At 61.9% G+C, this 15655-nt stretch overlaps 3 protein-coding genes across 4 annotated transcripts; all 3 read right to left on the reverse strand.

The window, feature by feature from the left end:
- Positions 1-932: 932 nt before the first annotated feature.
- On the reverse strand, positions 933-3047 carry CHLRE_06g250567v5 (uncharacterized protein). Of its 2 annotated transcripts, none has more exons than XM_043062592.1 (6): positions 2780-3047; positions 2335-2461; positions 2011-2185; positions 1759-1913; positions 1418-1520; positions 933-1175 (listed from the first exon to the last, which is right to left on the reverse strand). In XM_043062592.1, exons 1-6 carry the CDS (start codon positions 2811-2813, stop codon positions 1167-1169), a joined length of 603 nt encoding a protein of 200 aa, XP_042923298.1. In that variant the 5' UTR covers positions 2814-3047; the 3' UTR covers positions 933-1166. The 2 variants fall into 2 exon arrangements, with proteins under 2 accessions (XP_042923298.1, XP_042923299.1); XM_043062593.1 differs by having other exon boundaries at positions 1072-1175.
- Positions 3048-4171: 1124 nt separating this feature from the next.
- On the reverse strand, positions 4172-5955 carry CHLRE_06g250600v5 (uncharacterized protein). The gene is made up of 5 exons (XM_043062594.1): positions 5856-5955; positions 5533-5704; positions 5214-5422; positions 4965-5090; positions 4172-4699 (listed from the first exon to the last, which is right to left on the reverse strand). The coding sequence occupies exons 4-5, from the start codon at positions 5016-5018 to the stop codon at positions 4514-4516; spliced, it is 240 nt and encodes a 79-aa protein (XP_042923300.1). The 5' UTR covers positions 5019-5090; positions 5214-5422; positions 5533-5704; positions 5856-5955; the 3' UTR covers positions 4172-4513.
- A 665-nt stretch (positions 5956-6620) lies between these two features.
- CHLRE_06g250650v5 (uncharacterized protein) lies at positions 6621-13767 on the reverse strand. The gene is made up of 16 exons (XM_043062595.1): positions 12620-13767; positions 12375-12502; positions 12125-12199; positions 11707-11974; positions 11455-11532; positions 11130-11237; positions 10817-10979; positions 10350-10693; positions 9944-10116; positions 9544-9738; positions 9274-9351; positions 8972-9124; positions 8576-8771; positions 7722-7853; positions 7452-7629; positions 6621-7278 (listed from the first exon to the last, which is right to left on the reverse strand). Exons 1-16 carry the CDS (start codon positions 12965-12967, stop codon positions 7157-7159), a joined length of 2739 nt encoding a protein of 912 aa, XP_042923301.1. The 5' UTR covers positions 12968-13767; the 3' UTR covers positions 6621-7156.
- Between the last annotated feature and the right edge of the window lie 1888 nt (positions 13768-15655).

Consider the following 15655-nt stretch of genomic DNA (forward strand, 5'->3'; position numbering starts at 1 on the left):
CGCCTGGCTGGGCAGCGCTCAGGGCCCCACCATGGCGCCGCGGCCTGGGCTCCTGCGTGCTATGCCCTGCCGGGCGCGACTGCAGTGGCGGCTGCTGGTCTCATAGTACAAGCTAGCTGGGAGCCCCAGGGCCGACTGTGCAAGCGGCGGAGGGGCCGGGCGGGCCCCGGTAGCCCCGAGGTGGCGCGGCGATGGTCGCCGGTGACGGCACGGCGTGGCACACCTGCGCCATGCGGCTGCTTGCCTGTGCAAGTATTTCATATTACATATATAATACGTATCTATGTTGCGTGTGGGGCAAGGGGCCTCGGGGCTGGTGCAATGAATTGTTTTCGCCTTTCCAGCGCGACCGACCCTCGCGCGAGCGAGGCAAGGTCGGGCTAAAAGTCGTCACTTTCCTGGCGTCGGTTCCTCCATATCCCTATCAGCATATGCGGTCAAGTAAAAGACCGCAAACAAGATACCTTGAAGTCGGGGTAGGCCGACTCATTCCGAGATGCGGACCCGCCAACCATGCCGACATGCCCACACGCGAACCAGCGATGTGCGCCCTGCCCAGCCAGTATGCTGTGGGCATGCGTCTATGGTCACCATCCTAGTCCAAGCAGGTTGGGGCATTTGTGGGGCCGCCACACAGGCGCTGGGCCCGTCTATGGGCACTGCGCTGGGAGGGGCTGCCGGGCGCCCGGCCACCGTGTGGTCAGGGCACCGCTAGCAATGTCGGGCTGAGTGCCGTGTTTGCATGCCAACTAGTGTAGCTTGACATAGCGGGGCGGGGCAGGCACGCCGCGCAGCCTCCGGGGCACTTGTGCTACGCTACACATGCTGCCCCGCAGCGGGCAAGCGCGCGCGGGCACGCCCACACACGCCCACAAAGGCAGCTGCACTCCTGCTGCGCGCCCACAACCACATGCCCTGGACCCTCTGGTGCATAGCAGCTGACGTGTCACATATGTTTCCCGTACTATGACGCCGGCAGCCGGCCTGCGCCCGGTCGCACGCCCCGGGGCTCGTGACGGGTTTACCAAGCGATCGACGGCGGCGGTGATGCAGGGTGAGAGGGAGGTGCACAGAGGGACGTGTATACCGGTACATCATACGGGCTTTGCGTCGCCCCATTTGCTGTCCTATGTCCCTGCTGTGTATCACAGCCTTGTCACATAGGCTTACGGCCCCTGTGGGCGCCGGCCGATGGCACAAGAGCGTCGGCTCACCTGGCTGGGCAGCGCTCAGGGCCCCACCATGGCGCCGCGGCCTGGGCTCCTGCGTGCTATGCCCTGCCGGGCGCGACTGCAGTGGCGGCTGCTGGTCTCATAGTACAAGCTAGCTGGGAGCCCCAGGGCCGACTGTGCAAGCGGCGGAGGGGCCGGGCGGGCCCCGGTACCTCGTCAATTACGGCGTGGCTGGCCCTGCGCGCCTGTGTGCCGCGCTCGCGCCACATGCGCCACAGCGCCATCACCAGCAGCGCCAGGCGCCGCAGCTCATACACGATCACCATCAGCGCCACATGAAGAAACAGGCTGAGCCGGGTCCGTGGGAAAGGGTGCAATGAACACAGTCAGCCGTGTGTGCACGTGCGGAACCGCCATAGTCCTCGAAGTGCGGAGGAATGCCACGAACGTTGAGCGCGGCCGACGATAGCTATCATACCTTACGTAGCGTAATGAGGAGCGCGTGCATGAGAACGTGGCATGGGAAAAAAGCCATAGGCAGGGGAAAGCACCAGCGCGCCTGCTGCCTTCAAAGCTTGCAACTCACCAACCATGACTTGGTGGGCCGCGCCGTGCGTTGACTAGCGCCAGCGCGCACGCGAACAGGCCGGCCTCCAGCGCATGGCAGGTCAGCTCCACCGCCTGCAGCAGCGCCTCGCGGAAAGGGCGCACCGCCGCCAAGTACACTGGCGGCATGGCAACCTGCGTGCGTGTGTGCATGCGTGGGGTATTGTGAGTTCGGCGCTCCTGTTCTGGGTACACAAACAATAGATGAGTGCGCGCAAACGAATACACACACATGCACGCACATGGACGCACCTGCAGCGCCATGAGGAATGAAGCCCAGCTGCGGCACACTGCGCTCCAGGAGCCCAAAGCCGCCGAACACCGCCGCGCACAGAGCCTTGTGGCTGAAGTTGACGGCGGTCACACATATGGGGCGTCTCGCGCCCCTGCAGCTCCCGGGGCCCCTCCTGCACGTGCACACGCACATGGCAATCGTGTTGATAGGTCGGGCACTTTGTACGTGCGCCAGCACTGTACCCGCGGTTCTCCTTCAAAACCTAGCTAGCACAACGCGCAGGACACTCATCGCCAGCCACGGCGCTGCGTACTCGCTCACCCCAATGGGCGTCCTCGAACAGGAACTCGAAGGCGCGCCAGGCGGTACACGGCGGGCGGCGTCAGGCGCAGCCGCAGAGGCCAGCAGCCCGGCTGGTAGCCGAGGCGGTACATGGGCAACTCTTTGCCTGCGGCGGAAAAGCAGGAGGGAAGGAGGAGGTCACGAGCAAGGGTGCATCGACCGCTTCTACTGAGGCGTGCGTTCCGATACCACTTACCGCGCATTCATACTCCTAGCCACAGCACCACGGCACCCGACCACCCAACCCCTCAACCCCTCATCGCTCATCACGGTAAAGCGCCAAATGCCGTTTGTCCGCACCCGGCGGCGCCGCGTTGAATGTGTTTTGTGCGGGCCATGCAGGTGGGCTGATGGGTTTGTGGGGAGGCTCTGGCTGGGTTGCCCAGCGCTGGCCGAGCAGGCTGTAAGTCGTTGCTTGCCGCACCGCGGTCACCGCTCCATCTGTGGGTGGATGTCATGGAAAATTACGAAGAGCTGATGGCCTCAGCGTGTGGGTTACGTCTTGCATACAGATGCATCGTGGCTAGTGCACGAGCGGACAAGTCACGGCCAGTCACGTGGGGCCGTAGGGGAGAAGCTGCTGGGTAGTGCAGGTGCACGTCCAGGTCAACCTGGCCGGGGTGGGTTCTGGCCTCTGGGCCCAACCCAACCGAGCATGTGTGCATAGGTGCCTGCACAGCAACAATTATTTCGTGACAAGCGTACGTAAGTAACGCGAAGAAATATTCTTCAGTAGCACGCATGCAGTTGCACAGATCACCATTCCACACCCCGCGCCTACGATGTGCGCCACGCGCATCCAGCATGCTCCTAGCACCTTCGTAGGATCCAAAGAAGTGGGAAAGCATGCCCGGACATTTGTGGGGCAGATGCGCGGGTGCCGGGCCCGTTTCCGGCATGTGCGGTGTGCGGGGGGCATGGGCGCCTGGCCACCGTGTGTCCGGGGCACTGCTAGTTCCGCGCCGGCGGGCTGAGTGCTGGATATGGTATGCCAGCTAGTACGACTCGACACAGCTGGGGGGGGCAGGCGCTCCGCAGAGTCTCCATGACACTCGAGCGGCCTACATACACTGCACGGTACGGCAGCAGGCACGTGCGTGGAGGCCCGCGCCCTTACTCCACCGCCCGCAAAGCCTGCACGCACGCAGCCGCACACCGCCCAAACCGCTCCGCCCCCTGGCGCGCCACCCCTCAGCATGCATCCTTGGACCCTGGATCATACAACCGGCAACAGGCATGTGCACAGCCGCACGCCTGGCCGGTGGCTGCTGGTGCATTGGGCGTGTGTCGCTTGCGGGCAGGGGGCGGTAGCACGGGGCCATCACGGGGCGAGGGGAGGATTACAAGGCCTCCACCCGCCTGCCTGCGTCCCCTTGCGGTTCGTGTGCAAATGGCATGGAACAAAGCTTCGGGACGCAACGGCGGCTTGGCCTGGCAGGCCTGGCCGCCCCTGACGGCTCCGGGCCCTCCCACAAGCAGCACACGCATCCCTGGGGCAGCCACCGCCCATCCACTGGCGGCTGTGTGTTCTGCGCTGTTTTGCTGTACGCTGCTAACGGCTTACCACTCGATGTGTACGCACCAGAACATACATCGCCTCCTTTGACAACACACCGCAAAAGCCATGACTGAATCACGCCAACTTCAGGTTCTCATGAGGCAAGAAGGCACACAAAGGTATGTGCATGACCTCGTAAACACACAAGTTACAATCGACGTATGATCATAATTTGTGTCTATGTGTGTGTGTGTGTGTGTGTGTGTGTGTGTGTGTGTGTGTGTGTGTGTGTGTGTGTTTGTGTGTGTGTCTGTGTATCTCGTAAATACATCTTCGTGCAATGCAGCAATACTTTGACAGCAATGGCCTTGCGCGCCGCAGGGTTGGGGCCTGCCCTCTCAACGGCACCCATTCTCACCTCGTAAATACATCTTCGTGCAATGCAGCAATACTCTCGGCACCCATCTTCGTGCAATGCAGCAATACTCTCGGCACCCATCTTCGTGCAATGCAGCAATACTCAACGGCACCCATTATCATCTCGTAAATACATCTTCGTGCAATGCAGCAATACTTTGACAGCAATGGCCTTGCGCGCCAGCTGGGTTGGGGCCTGCCCTCTCAACGGCACCCATTATCACCAGTGGGTCCGCCCACCAGTTACCGTAGCACCTTGTACACCACAAACACCGGCAGGGCGATACCCAGAGCCACCGTTAGCACCGTGGCCGCAAGGCTGAGCCCCAGCGCCAAGGCCAGTGCAGCCACGGTGAGGCTAAACCCCAGCGCCACGGCGGCCAGGATGTACAGCCCAGCTTGCCCCAGGAAGTGCGCAAGGTCCCGCACCTGCGGTGCATGCATGGCCGCATGAGCCAGCAGTTGGGGTGGTGTGAGTTGATGGCAAGCAGCCGTGCATGCTGGGTGGGGTGGGGTGGTGAGACAACGCCAGGCCATTGTGCACAGAGATTCAGGGTGTGCAGAACTAGAATGCCCAGTGGCGCGTTGGCAGCAGGTGCGGCAGCCTTGGTTAATGGACAGCACGAACAAAGCCCTTGAGCACAACCAAGGGACAGGGTGGATGCCGGGTGAGAGCGTGCGCATGTATGCCTACCAGCGTCACCCGCTCGCGCTGCCTGCGCTCCTCGTCGTCGTCGGGGGCCACCATCGTCCGCAGCGCCACACGTGGCGCGGGGTCACCGCGTGTGGCTACCAAGCCGCTACTGCTGCCGTTGCTTCCCTGCAAGCAAGCAAGCAGTGCGGGACAAGCAGATTGCGTGCTCAGAGCCTCATATCCATTCTTTGTCATGCATACGGTATTGGCATAGCACTCAAACCGTCTAGCACTCCGCGCGCACCGCACCAGCATCGTGATGGCTGCAGTCGCTGCTGCCGCCGCCGCCGCGGCCAGCTCATTGCCCTCGCCCGCGTTCGCGCCACTTCCAGTCGCACTGCTGCCGCCGCTGTTCCGGCCGGCTTGACTGGACCTTACTGCCAGTGCGGCGCTAACGCCCGCTGACACGGCCTCACTCAGCTGCTGCTGGGAAGTGCTGCCGGTTCCGGAACTGCCACCTGCGCGGTGCCATGCCCTCTGGTCTTATACAGGCAGGTCAAGGTCATGACTCAGGACGGAACGCGCCCGCCCCAGACCCCACCACACCGTACATTGGGCAAAGGCCCACCTTCGCCAATCGCAGGCCGGTCGCCCTGCCGTCGCTCCGGCACCTGGTCGGGCAGCGCAGCCACGGGGTGCGGTTGGAGCACCCGCCGGCCACTGGCGGGCAAGGTAGGCGAGCCTCGCCGCACGCTGCGGGCGGACGTAGCAGCGTGACCCGCCCGGGCAGCGTGCTGCATCTGAATTCGCGAGGAGGGAGAACGATAAGCCGAAACGCCCAGCGGGGACCCTGTAACGCCTGAGGACCGCGCGGGCGAGAAACTCCTGGCCCCCAGTAGCCTTGCCTGCGTAAGCTAGCCATCGCAAACCAGGGTCGCATAAGCAACTTACCGCACAGAGTCCGGCCAGCGAGGCTGGGGTTCTTCCACATCGGGTCGCCGTGCCAAAGCGCGGCGCCTCTGCTCGGATGGCAATCATATTGACTTATAATGCGAGTTTTGCTGCGGTGTATGCAACGATGTATCCAACTCGGGTCCCCAATTCACAACACAGTGGTAACGCCTGCCGATCTCCCCGTCCCTGCGCCCCATCAACGGCCATCCACAGCGCCAACACACATGGCGCCCTGGTGCGCTCCGCACGCTGCACTTGCAGCACCCGCGACAGCAACACACTAGCAGTTGCGCACAACAGGCCGCATTCTTGACTCGCGTCGCGGCCCCACAACCCCCGCCGCATCTATCTGCAGCATAGCAGTTCAGGGTACGGTATACATGGGGCCGCGCCGCCCAGCCATACCACTGCCAGTTGGAGGGCGTTCCAACAGGAGGAACTGCCCGCCAGCCTTGCAACACTGCGAGACTGCGAGACAGGCACTGCACCGGAAGAAAGTCCGGTGCGTGCTGAAGCCCAGGCGGGCTGTGCGATGGAGATCATTTGCAGTAGTAATCCAGGGGTATATTATTGGGGATACGGTCTGGCGGCGATGATGATGTGGGCGACGATTATGTGGGCAACGATGGTGCGGGCAACAGTGGCGCATGGGCAAACCTGGCAAGTTCTGTTTGCTGTTAGTCCAGGATTCCGTCATGCTTTGACTGTCGCAGTGTCGCTGTGCCGCAGGCTGGGAATTTGAGTGCCTTCGTGCGATGGTGCTCCTCTCTTTTGTTACAGTTGGTTCGGCGGATTAAGACCCAATCAAGGGGCGGCCACGCTCACACGCTGTCCTTTGATGAACAGATGTGCTGCTTGGAAGTGCGATGCCAGGCCTAGGACAGTGTGGACGCCACGTGATTTACCCCGGCAGTCCTCTTGCCGTTCTGCTCGTACGTGCCGCTCTCTTACCCATTACTGTAATGATATGTCCAGGGCCCACCACAGCTACGGCGCATGGAGCATAACATAACCATCACCACCTGGCAAAGTGAACGTTGCAATCCTATGCCTTGGTTTGACGAATCAGCCTCATGTGGCGCCTCAACCTCAAACCGTCGTGCAGCGCACCTTGTCTCTCAGGCAAGACGGTGCGTCCTTCATCCCGCCATCGTCAAAGAACAAGTACGAAGTCATGCGCGTGCTACAGGGCGCTCCCACACTTTACAATGCGACCCCAAAGCCTCATCCCAAACCCTCAACCCAACTCCAACACCCGAGTGCACCACATCCTGCTGGACCTCCTCCACAGCTACAAGCTACAGCTGGGCGGCGGGCGTGTTCAGCACCTGCAGCGCCTCAGTCAGCTTCTGCGCCATGGCCACGCAGTGCTGGCGGCGGCTCGCCGTTTGCGGGTCCTCCTGCAGCGCCGCCACTGCCGCTGCGGGCGTACCGTGGGGGCGGGGTAGGGGGTTGTCATCCACGATGTAGAGGACAGGCAAGGAGAGCAGTGCTAAGGCAATGGTCCAGGCATGCTGATACACTGCTTGCGTGACAGACAGTCGTCTGGGCCCGCAGCAAAGCAACAAGGGCGCTGCATCAGCTCGACCCCACCTGCCGCCTTGGCCGCGCTGCCGTCGTAGCTGTCCTCTCCCGCCTCCGCCGCCACCGCCCCGGCCCCCAGCAGCTCGCGCCACACCGCCGCCTCCAGTGCCGCCGGGTCCCCCAGGCGGCGCAGCAGCGTGGAGCGCACCGCCATGGGCACCGCGTCCTGCATGCGCTTGAAAGCCACCTGCATGCGCGGGTGTGGGGCGTGCATGGGGTTGGTGGGGGCGTTGTCGGGATGCCTACGTACCACACCAGGCCACGTGCGGGCGGGCGTACCTTGAAGTAGGCGAGGCAACTGGCCGCCATGTACAGCTCGTCGTCCACCGCGGTGTGTTGCGCCATGAATGCGGCGTCGAAGTCGGCAAAGTGCACGCCATGGCGGGACAACTCGGACAGCACGTCGAGCACCTGCGTGCGGAGATGGTGCAGCCAGCGATGTGCATGCATCAACCGGCGGCGAGTAACAGCGTCGGCCATCCAGTCGGCGGTCCGGTTGGGTTGCTTACTTGGTCAGCAGCAGCCAGTTGCTGGCATACGATTTGCAGCAGCATGGGCGGCAACGGTACCACGCTTGCAAGGCCGACAAGAAAAGGTGGCTCTCCCTCGCAAGGGAAAAGTGGGCTGAGCCCATGCCACGTCCTCCGTCTGAGGCCGAAGGTTCCGATACTAGCCTCATCTCCCGGACATAGCCGGGGTCGGTTTGTGCAGGCACGGCCCGCCGTAACGTGTCCAGTCGCGCCCAGCTATCAAGCACTAGTGCAGCAGGCAGCAGAACCAGACAGCAAGGAAAACCTCTCAATACCCCTGCCGCTGCAGCCCACTGCCCGCTACGCCATGCTCGTCAGCACAGGTCGCTAACCAGACAACACCGGCAGGTCTCAACCTGCGCGCCGGCGCCGCTTTTGAAGGCGGCGCCGCGCTGTCCTCCTCCACGTGGCCTTGCCCGCCCCCTCTGCTCCGAACATGCACGCCGCAAATGCTGGGCACAGGGCCGCTGCTGCTGCTGGTGAGGCCAGGCCTCCACCACCACCATCGCCGCTGGCCCTTGCAAAGCCAAAAAACACGTCGCGCCTGTAACCCCACATGCCCGCGCGCTGGTAGCTACTGACAGCACGGTCGCACGCACGTACCTCCGGCATGGCCTCATGGTCGGGCTGTTTGAGCTGCTTGTAGCAGCGCTTAAGGCGGGCCAGGAACTCGTTCCGCATGACCTCGTACTCGTATGAGTTGAGGGTGAAGACGTCGCCGTCCTCGCGCGCCAGCAGCTTGTCCAGCTCCGCCGCCGTCTCCTGCACCAGCGACTCCACGTGGCTGCAGAGCGCAGACCTGGAATCATTGCACACACACACACACACGCATACACACACATGGCATACATACACCAGAAGGAGGCCGCTGCTGGCTGTGGACTCCGGGAGTGAGCTTGTGCAGGCAGGCATCTGGACGCCGCCCTCCCCCCCCCCACACACACACACGCACACACGAAGAGGTCGCGACGACTGCCACACTGTCGTCATTGCACCTACCCCACGGCGCCCTTGGCCCGGGGGTAGTGGCCCAGCTGCTCCTCCACCACCCGGTGCGCCAGCTTGTGCACCTCCGCCTCCACAGCGGCCAGGCAGGCTGTGGCCTGGTCGCGGTGCTTGCCCTTGAACTTCGACAGCAGTGCCTCCATGGCGCTGAGGGGCAGGTAGGGAAAGAGAGAGACACGGAGAGAGAGAGTATAGAGGGCTGACAGGGAGGAAGGGGAGCCATAATGCAGAGTCCGGTGACATTGGCAGTCGTCGTCATTGACAGAGGTAGGGCGAGAACACTCACACCTAGCTACCTGTACGGCAGGAAGCCGGGCAGCTCGCGGCCCAGGTGGCGCTGCCGCAGCTGTCCGACTTCAACCAGCGTCATGTACCTGCGTGTGTGCGCGCCGTGAGTGCGCGCCAGGAGTGGCATGGATGTAGCAGGGGCAGGGAATTAGCAGGCTGGGAACGAAGCAGCTGTGCCGAGAGCAGCCGGACCCAGGGTTAAGGGAATGTTCGTGCCAATATTACAACATTGCTCACCCTGTGGGCGTGCATTTGTGATGCTTATTGTGATTGCTTACCCCTCAGGGAACTTGTGCTGCTGCAGCCAGATCTGCACCCGCTTATCCTCCAGCGCAGCCTTCGCGTCCTTCTCCGACTCGATGACTGGCCCGTCCTCTATCCGCGCCACCAGCTCCTTCAGGCTCAGCTCACAGGTGGCGATGGGTCCGCCGCCAGCGCTGCTTCGCATCCCCTTGTCGGAGGAGCTCAGAGCGCTGCAGCCGCAGGGACGCACACGGCACAGGAGTGTGTATTCCCACCGCGCAATCCGCACGAGGGCGTACGATATACTCCGGCGCACATGCACGCTTTTATATGTGGTCGTGACCCCAAGCGGGCGGGGTTGCACGGGCACGGCAGACAGACAGCCCACATCGCGCGCACCACCTCCCAACAGCCCGCAGCCTGCACCCCGCCCACCTGATGAGGCTGGTGTCCACCAGGAAGGCGGGGGTGCTGCGGATGGACCGCTCGCCGTACTCCCGGTAGTGCCGCATCAGCTCCTGGTAGAAGTCCAGGCTGCCGCCGCGAATGTCGGCCAGGGCGTTCTGGGCAAGTGTGTCGGAGATGCGCCACAGATTTCTCATGAGCTCCTGCAATGCGTGACGTGGAAAATAGCGTGAGGCAGCATACAGGCCATGTGGCAAAGCCAGGAAGCGCAACTATCTATCTACCTACCTCCTGTCAATCAAGTGCCCCCCGCCACACAGCAGCCTAGCCATGAGCCTAGCTCTCGTCCATGTGCGAATGCTGTAGTAGCTGCACCTGCACCCTTGCTCCGTATCCTAGTGACTCCTGGTGTGTTTCATGGTCAGCGCGCACCCACCTCGTGCGCATTCCGCACTGCTGGAGACATTTCCTTGAGCTCGGCCTGCCGCTTCTCCAACTGCGCCCGCGCGCTGCGCCGCATCTCTGGCATGTGCTCCCCGATCTTGTCCACCAGCAGCGCGCTCAGGCCGTCACGCAGCGCGTTGGTGCCCAGCCGCTGGGACAGCAGGCTGTTGGCCTTCATGGCCGATGCCCAGAGCGGGTGGTCGGCGAAGTAGCGCTCCTCGGCGGCCCGCGCCTGCTCGAAGCTGATGCCGGCCGCCAGCTGCTCCTGCCCGGGGTTCTTGACCACGTAGTAGCCCAGCTGCAGGTGGGGGTTGGGCGCTGCCGCCGCACGAGAGCCTGCCAAACATGGGGGGGATTACATTGGACCAACCAAGAGTACAGCAGTCGTCTTGCTTTGTGCCATCCAGAGTGAACACACGCGCGCGCGCCACGTAGACCTGCTGGAAACCGCTCGCTCACCTCCAGCGGCTGGGACCCCTGTCGGCGCCCTGGCGCCTGCCACCAGGTTGCAAAGCTTGCCCCACTCGGTGCGCTCATCTGTGCCGATCTTGTCGGGCTTGGTGATGATGCCAATGCTGCGACGGCCCTCCGGATCCGCCTCGCGTGCGAACTGCAGAATGGCCTGTAGGCGGAAGCGGGCAGCAGTGTGGGCAATGAAACCCTAGAGCTTCCAGGTCAGCCTAACGGCACCTGACACTGACGTTGGCATACGAGCTGGCCAAGGCGAGGCACTTCCTCGTTCCCGGTACACGCCAGGTGTGCGCCCACCTACCTGTGTCTCAGCATCCATCCCCGCCGGCAGCGTCATGACGATGATGTGGTGGGCGGGCGCCAGGTAGCACTTGACCAGCGACTTGACCACGTCGATCAGGCTCGGGTCCTGATGGGTAGGTGGGGATGACCACGATTGTGCACACGAGGGAAGCGGGGGCGCAGGTTGGGATTGGAGGAGCAAGCAAGTGAAGCCATTGCAGCAACTACGTCGTGCGCAACGGTGCCGTCTGCTTGAGTGCTGGACTCCATCCGTCATGTCCATTCATAGCACCAGTTGCTTGTGCGCACACGCGCCGCCTGCACACGTGTCCCTGCCTATGCACCTTGGGGTGGCTGTGGATGATGCCGGGCAGGTCGATGATGGTCAGGTCCGCCTCGGCGCCGACAATCTCCAGCACCACCTGCGGATGTGAGGGCGCGAGGGCTGTGGGATGCATAGGAGCGCCAGTCCGCTCACGTGTGCGCCGCAGCGAAGAGGCAGGTGGTAGGCAAACAAGCAAACCGGGAGTGCATGCTAGGCGGCAGGAGACGCGTATGCAAGCAGGCAAGCACCAACAACGCACGCACGCTCGCACCTTGTTGGCGGTGAACTGCAGCTCGTAGCCGGCTGCGTCGCCCAGCCCCCTCATGGCGCTGGACGCCTCGGGCGCCCGGCCGCCGGGCTCAGCGGCCGACAGCAGCGGGACGAACCGCTCGGCGCCATCGGCGACCGCGTCTCCCACGACTGTGGGGTTGAGCAGCACGGCCTGGGCGGCGGAGATGCAGGCGGTGATGTGCGCCTTGTCGGTGACGGTGCAGAACAGCTTCTCGTGAGCCTCGCCGGGGGCCAGGGGCTTGCCGGTACTGTGAGGGAAAGCGAAACAGCAGTACAGTAACTGACACATAACGTGTCTCTGACTGTGGGCGACCGTGCAGGATGTATGGCAGGTTGGGCAGGTGTCACATGCAATTCGCGTACGGTGCTGTGACGGTAAGCACGCGTGCGCTGCGTACCTGTCGAAGTTGCGGACGACCTTGATGCGGCACTGCCAGACCGCGCTGCCGCCTTCTCCAGGCGCACCGTGGGTCCTACGGTGGAAATGTGGAGTGGGGCCGAAAGAGCAGAGCCACAGGGTCTGAGGTGCACCTCCTAGTAGTGATAGCGGCGGACTGGCAGTGGTGATGGTGGTGGCGGTGGGCCCCCACGTGTCAGGCGGGCGGGCGGGCCGGAACGACGGAGGGAGAACAGCTGCTGTGCACGCACCTCATGCGGACCTCGGTGGGGCAGCGCGTGCAGGTGCCGTCGGAGCGCGGCAGCGGCACGCCGGCAATGGCCTCCACAACACTGCTCTTGCCGCTGGACTGGTCGCCCGCAATCACCAGCGCAGGCACCTGCACAGATAGTAGAGCCCGGAGTTAGTTAGGGAGGCAGTGCTAGCTTGGGATGTCTGACATGACAAGTTGACAGGATATCAGCGCAACCACTGTGACTTGGAGACCTCTGCGCACCTTGAGGTCGCTATCCACGCCCAGGTCTCGCAGCTGGTTGGCGATGCCCAGCAGGCGGGCCGAGACCCGCTGGTAGCCCGTTGCAGCCATCGGGCCATGCTGTCTCTGCTGGAGCACGCGTGCTGGCGACTCTGCCTGCATAGGGGTCGCCACGCTGCGAGCTGCAACGTGAGGACGCCTTGTTGTCATAGTCGCAAGCCGGTGCATTTGGCCAAGCGAAGCTTGGGCATGTCGTGTCCGAGCATCCCGTGGAAGTTGGGCGTGCGACACAACGCGCACAGTGGCAAGCCGCATTCTACTGCCAGATGTTATTATGCAGAGTATAAGTGGTAGAAAGGTCGATTCCATGACAACTCCTGGGAAAAGCGTGGTTTTATAACCCCGAACGACCCTTGATTGCGTACGGAGCCAAACTTCCCACCGGCTCGCAAGCGCGGGGGTGGTCAATTCGTGCGAAGGTTGAGCTCTGGTTTTGAAGGGACGCAAGGTAAGACGCGCGGACTCTCGACTTACAAAAGCGCTAGCTGACGTTCGTTACTGGGGAGACATGACTTGCAAAAAGTGGAACACCCCAAGCCATTTACGCTACACTTCCTGGGGAGCCCGGGCAGGTAGAAGCAAGTGACGCCTTGTCTTCCCGTCCAAAACGCCTGGATGGATGCGAGACCGTACCTCGGGCACATCCAGCGCTGCCGACGCGAATGAGCCAACAATGTATTATTTCATACCTTTGAGGCATTAGGAGCGATTGCTGGTCGGTCCAGTGGTTCTGGACACCTTACAAAACCATGCCTTCCGGCACATGTGCCCCCTCTGTGCCCGCCGGCCTGCAGCAACTTTTTGACTTTGCCATGGGTTCCGGGCTACTGTAGGGTTGAAGCATTGGCACCTCATAGGTTTGCGCGGTGTTCCCCCATCATACGAGCTGCGACGGGGGTTGGCGGGCGCGACGATGACTTCGTGTCCTTGGCTGCCATGACCAGTTGCCTTGGCCAAGCCCACTTCACCTCCATCCCCGAGATGGTCTTCTTTCTGCAGCTATCTAATTATACATCTTTATCACGCTTTACTTCCTGGCACCTCGGAGAGGAGCGGTGCGCTGTAAATTGAATTCGCAATTTTGTATCATTGTAGGCAGGAGCAAGCATTCATGTGCACAGGTAATTGTATGAGTATTTAATTATACCCGCTATATGCAGGTGATTACTGTAATGCCCTTCCATGCTATTGGTGTATTAACATAACATCGAGACCCCGCCAAATCCAGCAGCGACAACTGCGGGGCCAGCGCTGCATGCTGTGTATTCCTAACGGTGTCTTTACTGTGTGATTACCTGAAGGGGTCAGTGCCGCCCAGCAGTGGCACGAACCCACGGCACACATCAAAGGCCCAGCGCGAGTCGGCCCCCCCTCGGCGAGAACCTTAGGGTTGTTCACGGATTCTGATATTTGGTAGAGGCTGCAAGGGGCTAATTGCGAAGTGCAGAGACACTTGGAGACACACCAACCCGGGTTCACTCGGGGGCGTGCCCATACACGCCATTCCGTCCAAAGACCAAACCTTGCCTAATGCTTATACATGTCATATGTATGTTATGACTTGCTGTTTTAGGCCCTGGGGTGGCCTGCCCGCCCGCCGAGCTCGCGAAATGTAGCGGCATGTCCAGCATTTGTGCACAAGAGGCGCCTGTCGCCCCGTAAAGTCAGTCTATTAAGCTTCATACGTCGAATAAAGGACACGGCAAAGGGCAGGTGCTGGGAAAACTTCCCCTCACATTCTGCCCCGGGATACATTTCGGTGTAACATTATGTACCTAAATAGCATACTGAATAGGCTTAGGGTCACTCCTGTGCACTTACCAGCACGTACCCAGCGGGCACACTGGCTGGATCGCCAAAACCCGCCCGTTTCGACCTCAGGCAAGCATGGACTGCCCTGCCGTGGGGGACTCAGGGGGGACGAGTTTGGCGTCGGGGAAGCCCCCTTTCCGTTCCCAAGACCCCCCGCACGGGAAGGGCTGTACGGCAGTGGTAGGACAGTCGGATGTTGGCGTAGGGGGTAAGTAGGCGTGGGGGGTAAGTAGGGTTGGCTTCCTCGTCGGACTGTACTACCACCTCTGAAAGCGGGTCCAAAGATTGTGCAGTTTTGGGACGGGGGGATAGGGGGGGGGAACGACATGCCACAAAACCTCCCGGACCCCCGACCGACCGACCGACCGACCCCCCCTGCCGTACGACCCCCCAAAAACCCCTCAGAACCCCTTAGTTTTTTGTCAGGTTGGTGCCAATGGACTGCTCTATCGCTATGTAAAATGATCCGCCTTGGGAACACACTTTCACCGACAGACATGTGGACATGTGGACATGGCCAAGTATCCTGATAGACTGGCCTGCTGTGCAACGGCTTACTCCAATGTTACTTAATAGTACGAAATGTGCTGACACGTTCATCCATGCAATAGCCGGCCGGCACCGGCCTGTCCCTGACCAGTTCCCCAAGCATCTCTGCTGCTGTTGAACTACTGCGTGAAGGCAGGGACGGCCACGCAACTGGGCCCCCAGGTTGCGGCGCTGCGGTCTAAACATTTGCTATATGTACGTGATGCTGGTGTGTCTGCGGACGGCGAGCTTGCGGCTGCCGGCGCCTGCCGTTTGTGGGCTTTGAAATGGGAAAATTATCACAAGGAAGCGTTGTGGCGGGTAGCGGCCAATGCGTGCTGGTCGTTCCCCAAAAATGCCGCCCGACGTGCGGCTGGGTTGGCAATGCCCCTGTGCCAGGCGTGTGGGCGGGATATGTGTGATGGGAACCGCCGGCACTACTTTTGGGACTGTGTTGTTGCTCGGGCGCTGCGGGAGAACATGGCTATGGCAATGATGGGGTCCCCTCCTGACACGGCTGATGACTGTTTCTCCCGTGCTGACCTATGGCTGGTGCAGCCGCCTGCTGGGCTGGCGCCGCCGGTGTGGGATGTAGTGTGTTTGGCTGCGCTGTCTGCCCTTGACTCAGGCCGGCAGCAGGTGATTATGACTGGCTTG

Source organism: Chlamydomonas reinhardtii, chromosome 6, assembly GCF_000002595.2.
Source record: "Chlamydomonas reinhardtii strain CC-503 cw92 mt+ chromosome 6, whole genome shotgun sequence".
Taxonomy (NCBI): Eukaryota; Viridiplantae; Chlorophyta; class Chlorophyceae; order Chlamydomonadales; family Chlamydomonadaceae; genus Chlamydomonas; species Chlamydomonas reinhardtii.

Coding starts and splice junctions, on each gene's coding strand:
- CHLRE_06g250650v5 (XM_043062595.1), bottom strand. CDS start 12,967: ATGGAATCGACCTTTCTACCACTTATACTCTGCATAATAACATCTGGC. Junction 12,200..12,374: donor CCCACCGAGGTCCGCATGAG/GTGCGTGCACAG, acceptor TTTCCACCGTAG/GACCCACGGTGCGCCTGGAG. Junction 7,630..7,721: donor GTTGCCTCGCCTACTTCAAG/GTACGCCCGCCC, acceptor CCGCGCATGCAG/GTGGCTTTCAAGCGCATGCA.
- CHLRE_06g250567v5 (XM_043062592.1), bottom strand. CDS start 2,813: ATGACATCCACCCACAGATGGAGCGGTGACCGCG. Junction 1,914..2,010: donor GTGCGTCCATGTGCGTGCAT/GTGTGTGTATTC, acceptor ACACGCACGCAG/GTTGCCATGCCGCCAGTGTA. Junction 1,521..1,758: donor GGCCCACCAAGTCATGGTTG/GTGAGTTGCAAG, acceptor GACCCGGCTCAG/CCTGTTTCTTCATGTGGCGC.
- CHLRE_06g250600v5 (XM_043062594.1), bottom strand. CDS start 5,018: ATGGTGGCCCCCGACGACGACGAGGAGCGCAGGCAGCGCGAGCGGGTG. Junction 4,700..4,964: donor AGCGCGAGCGGGTGACGCTG/GTAGGCATACAT, acceptor CATGCACCGCAG/GTGCGGGACCTTGCGCACTT.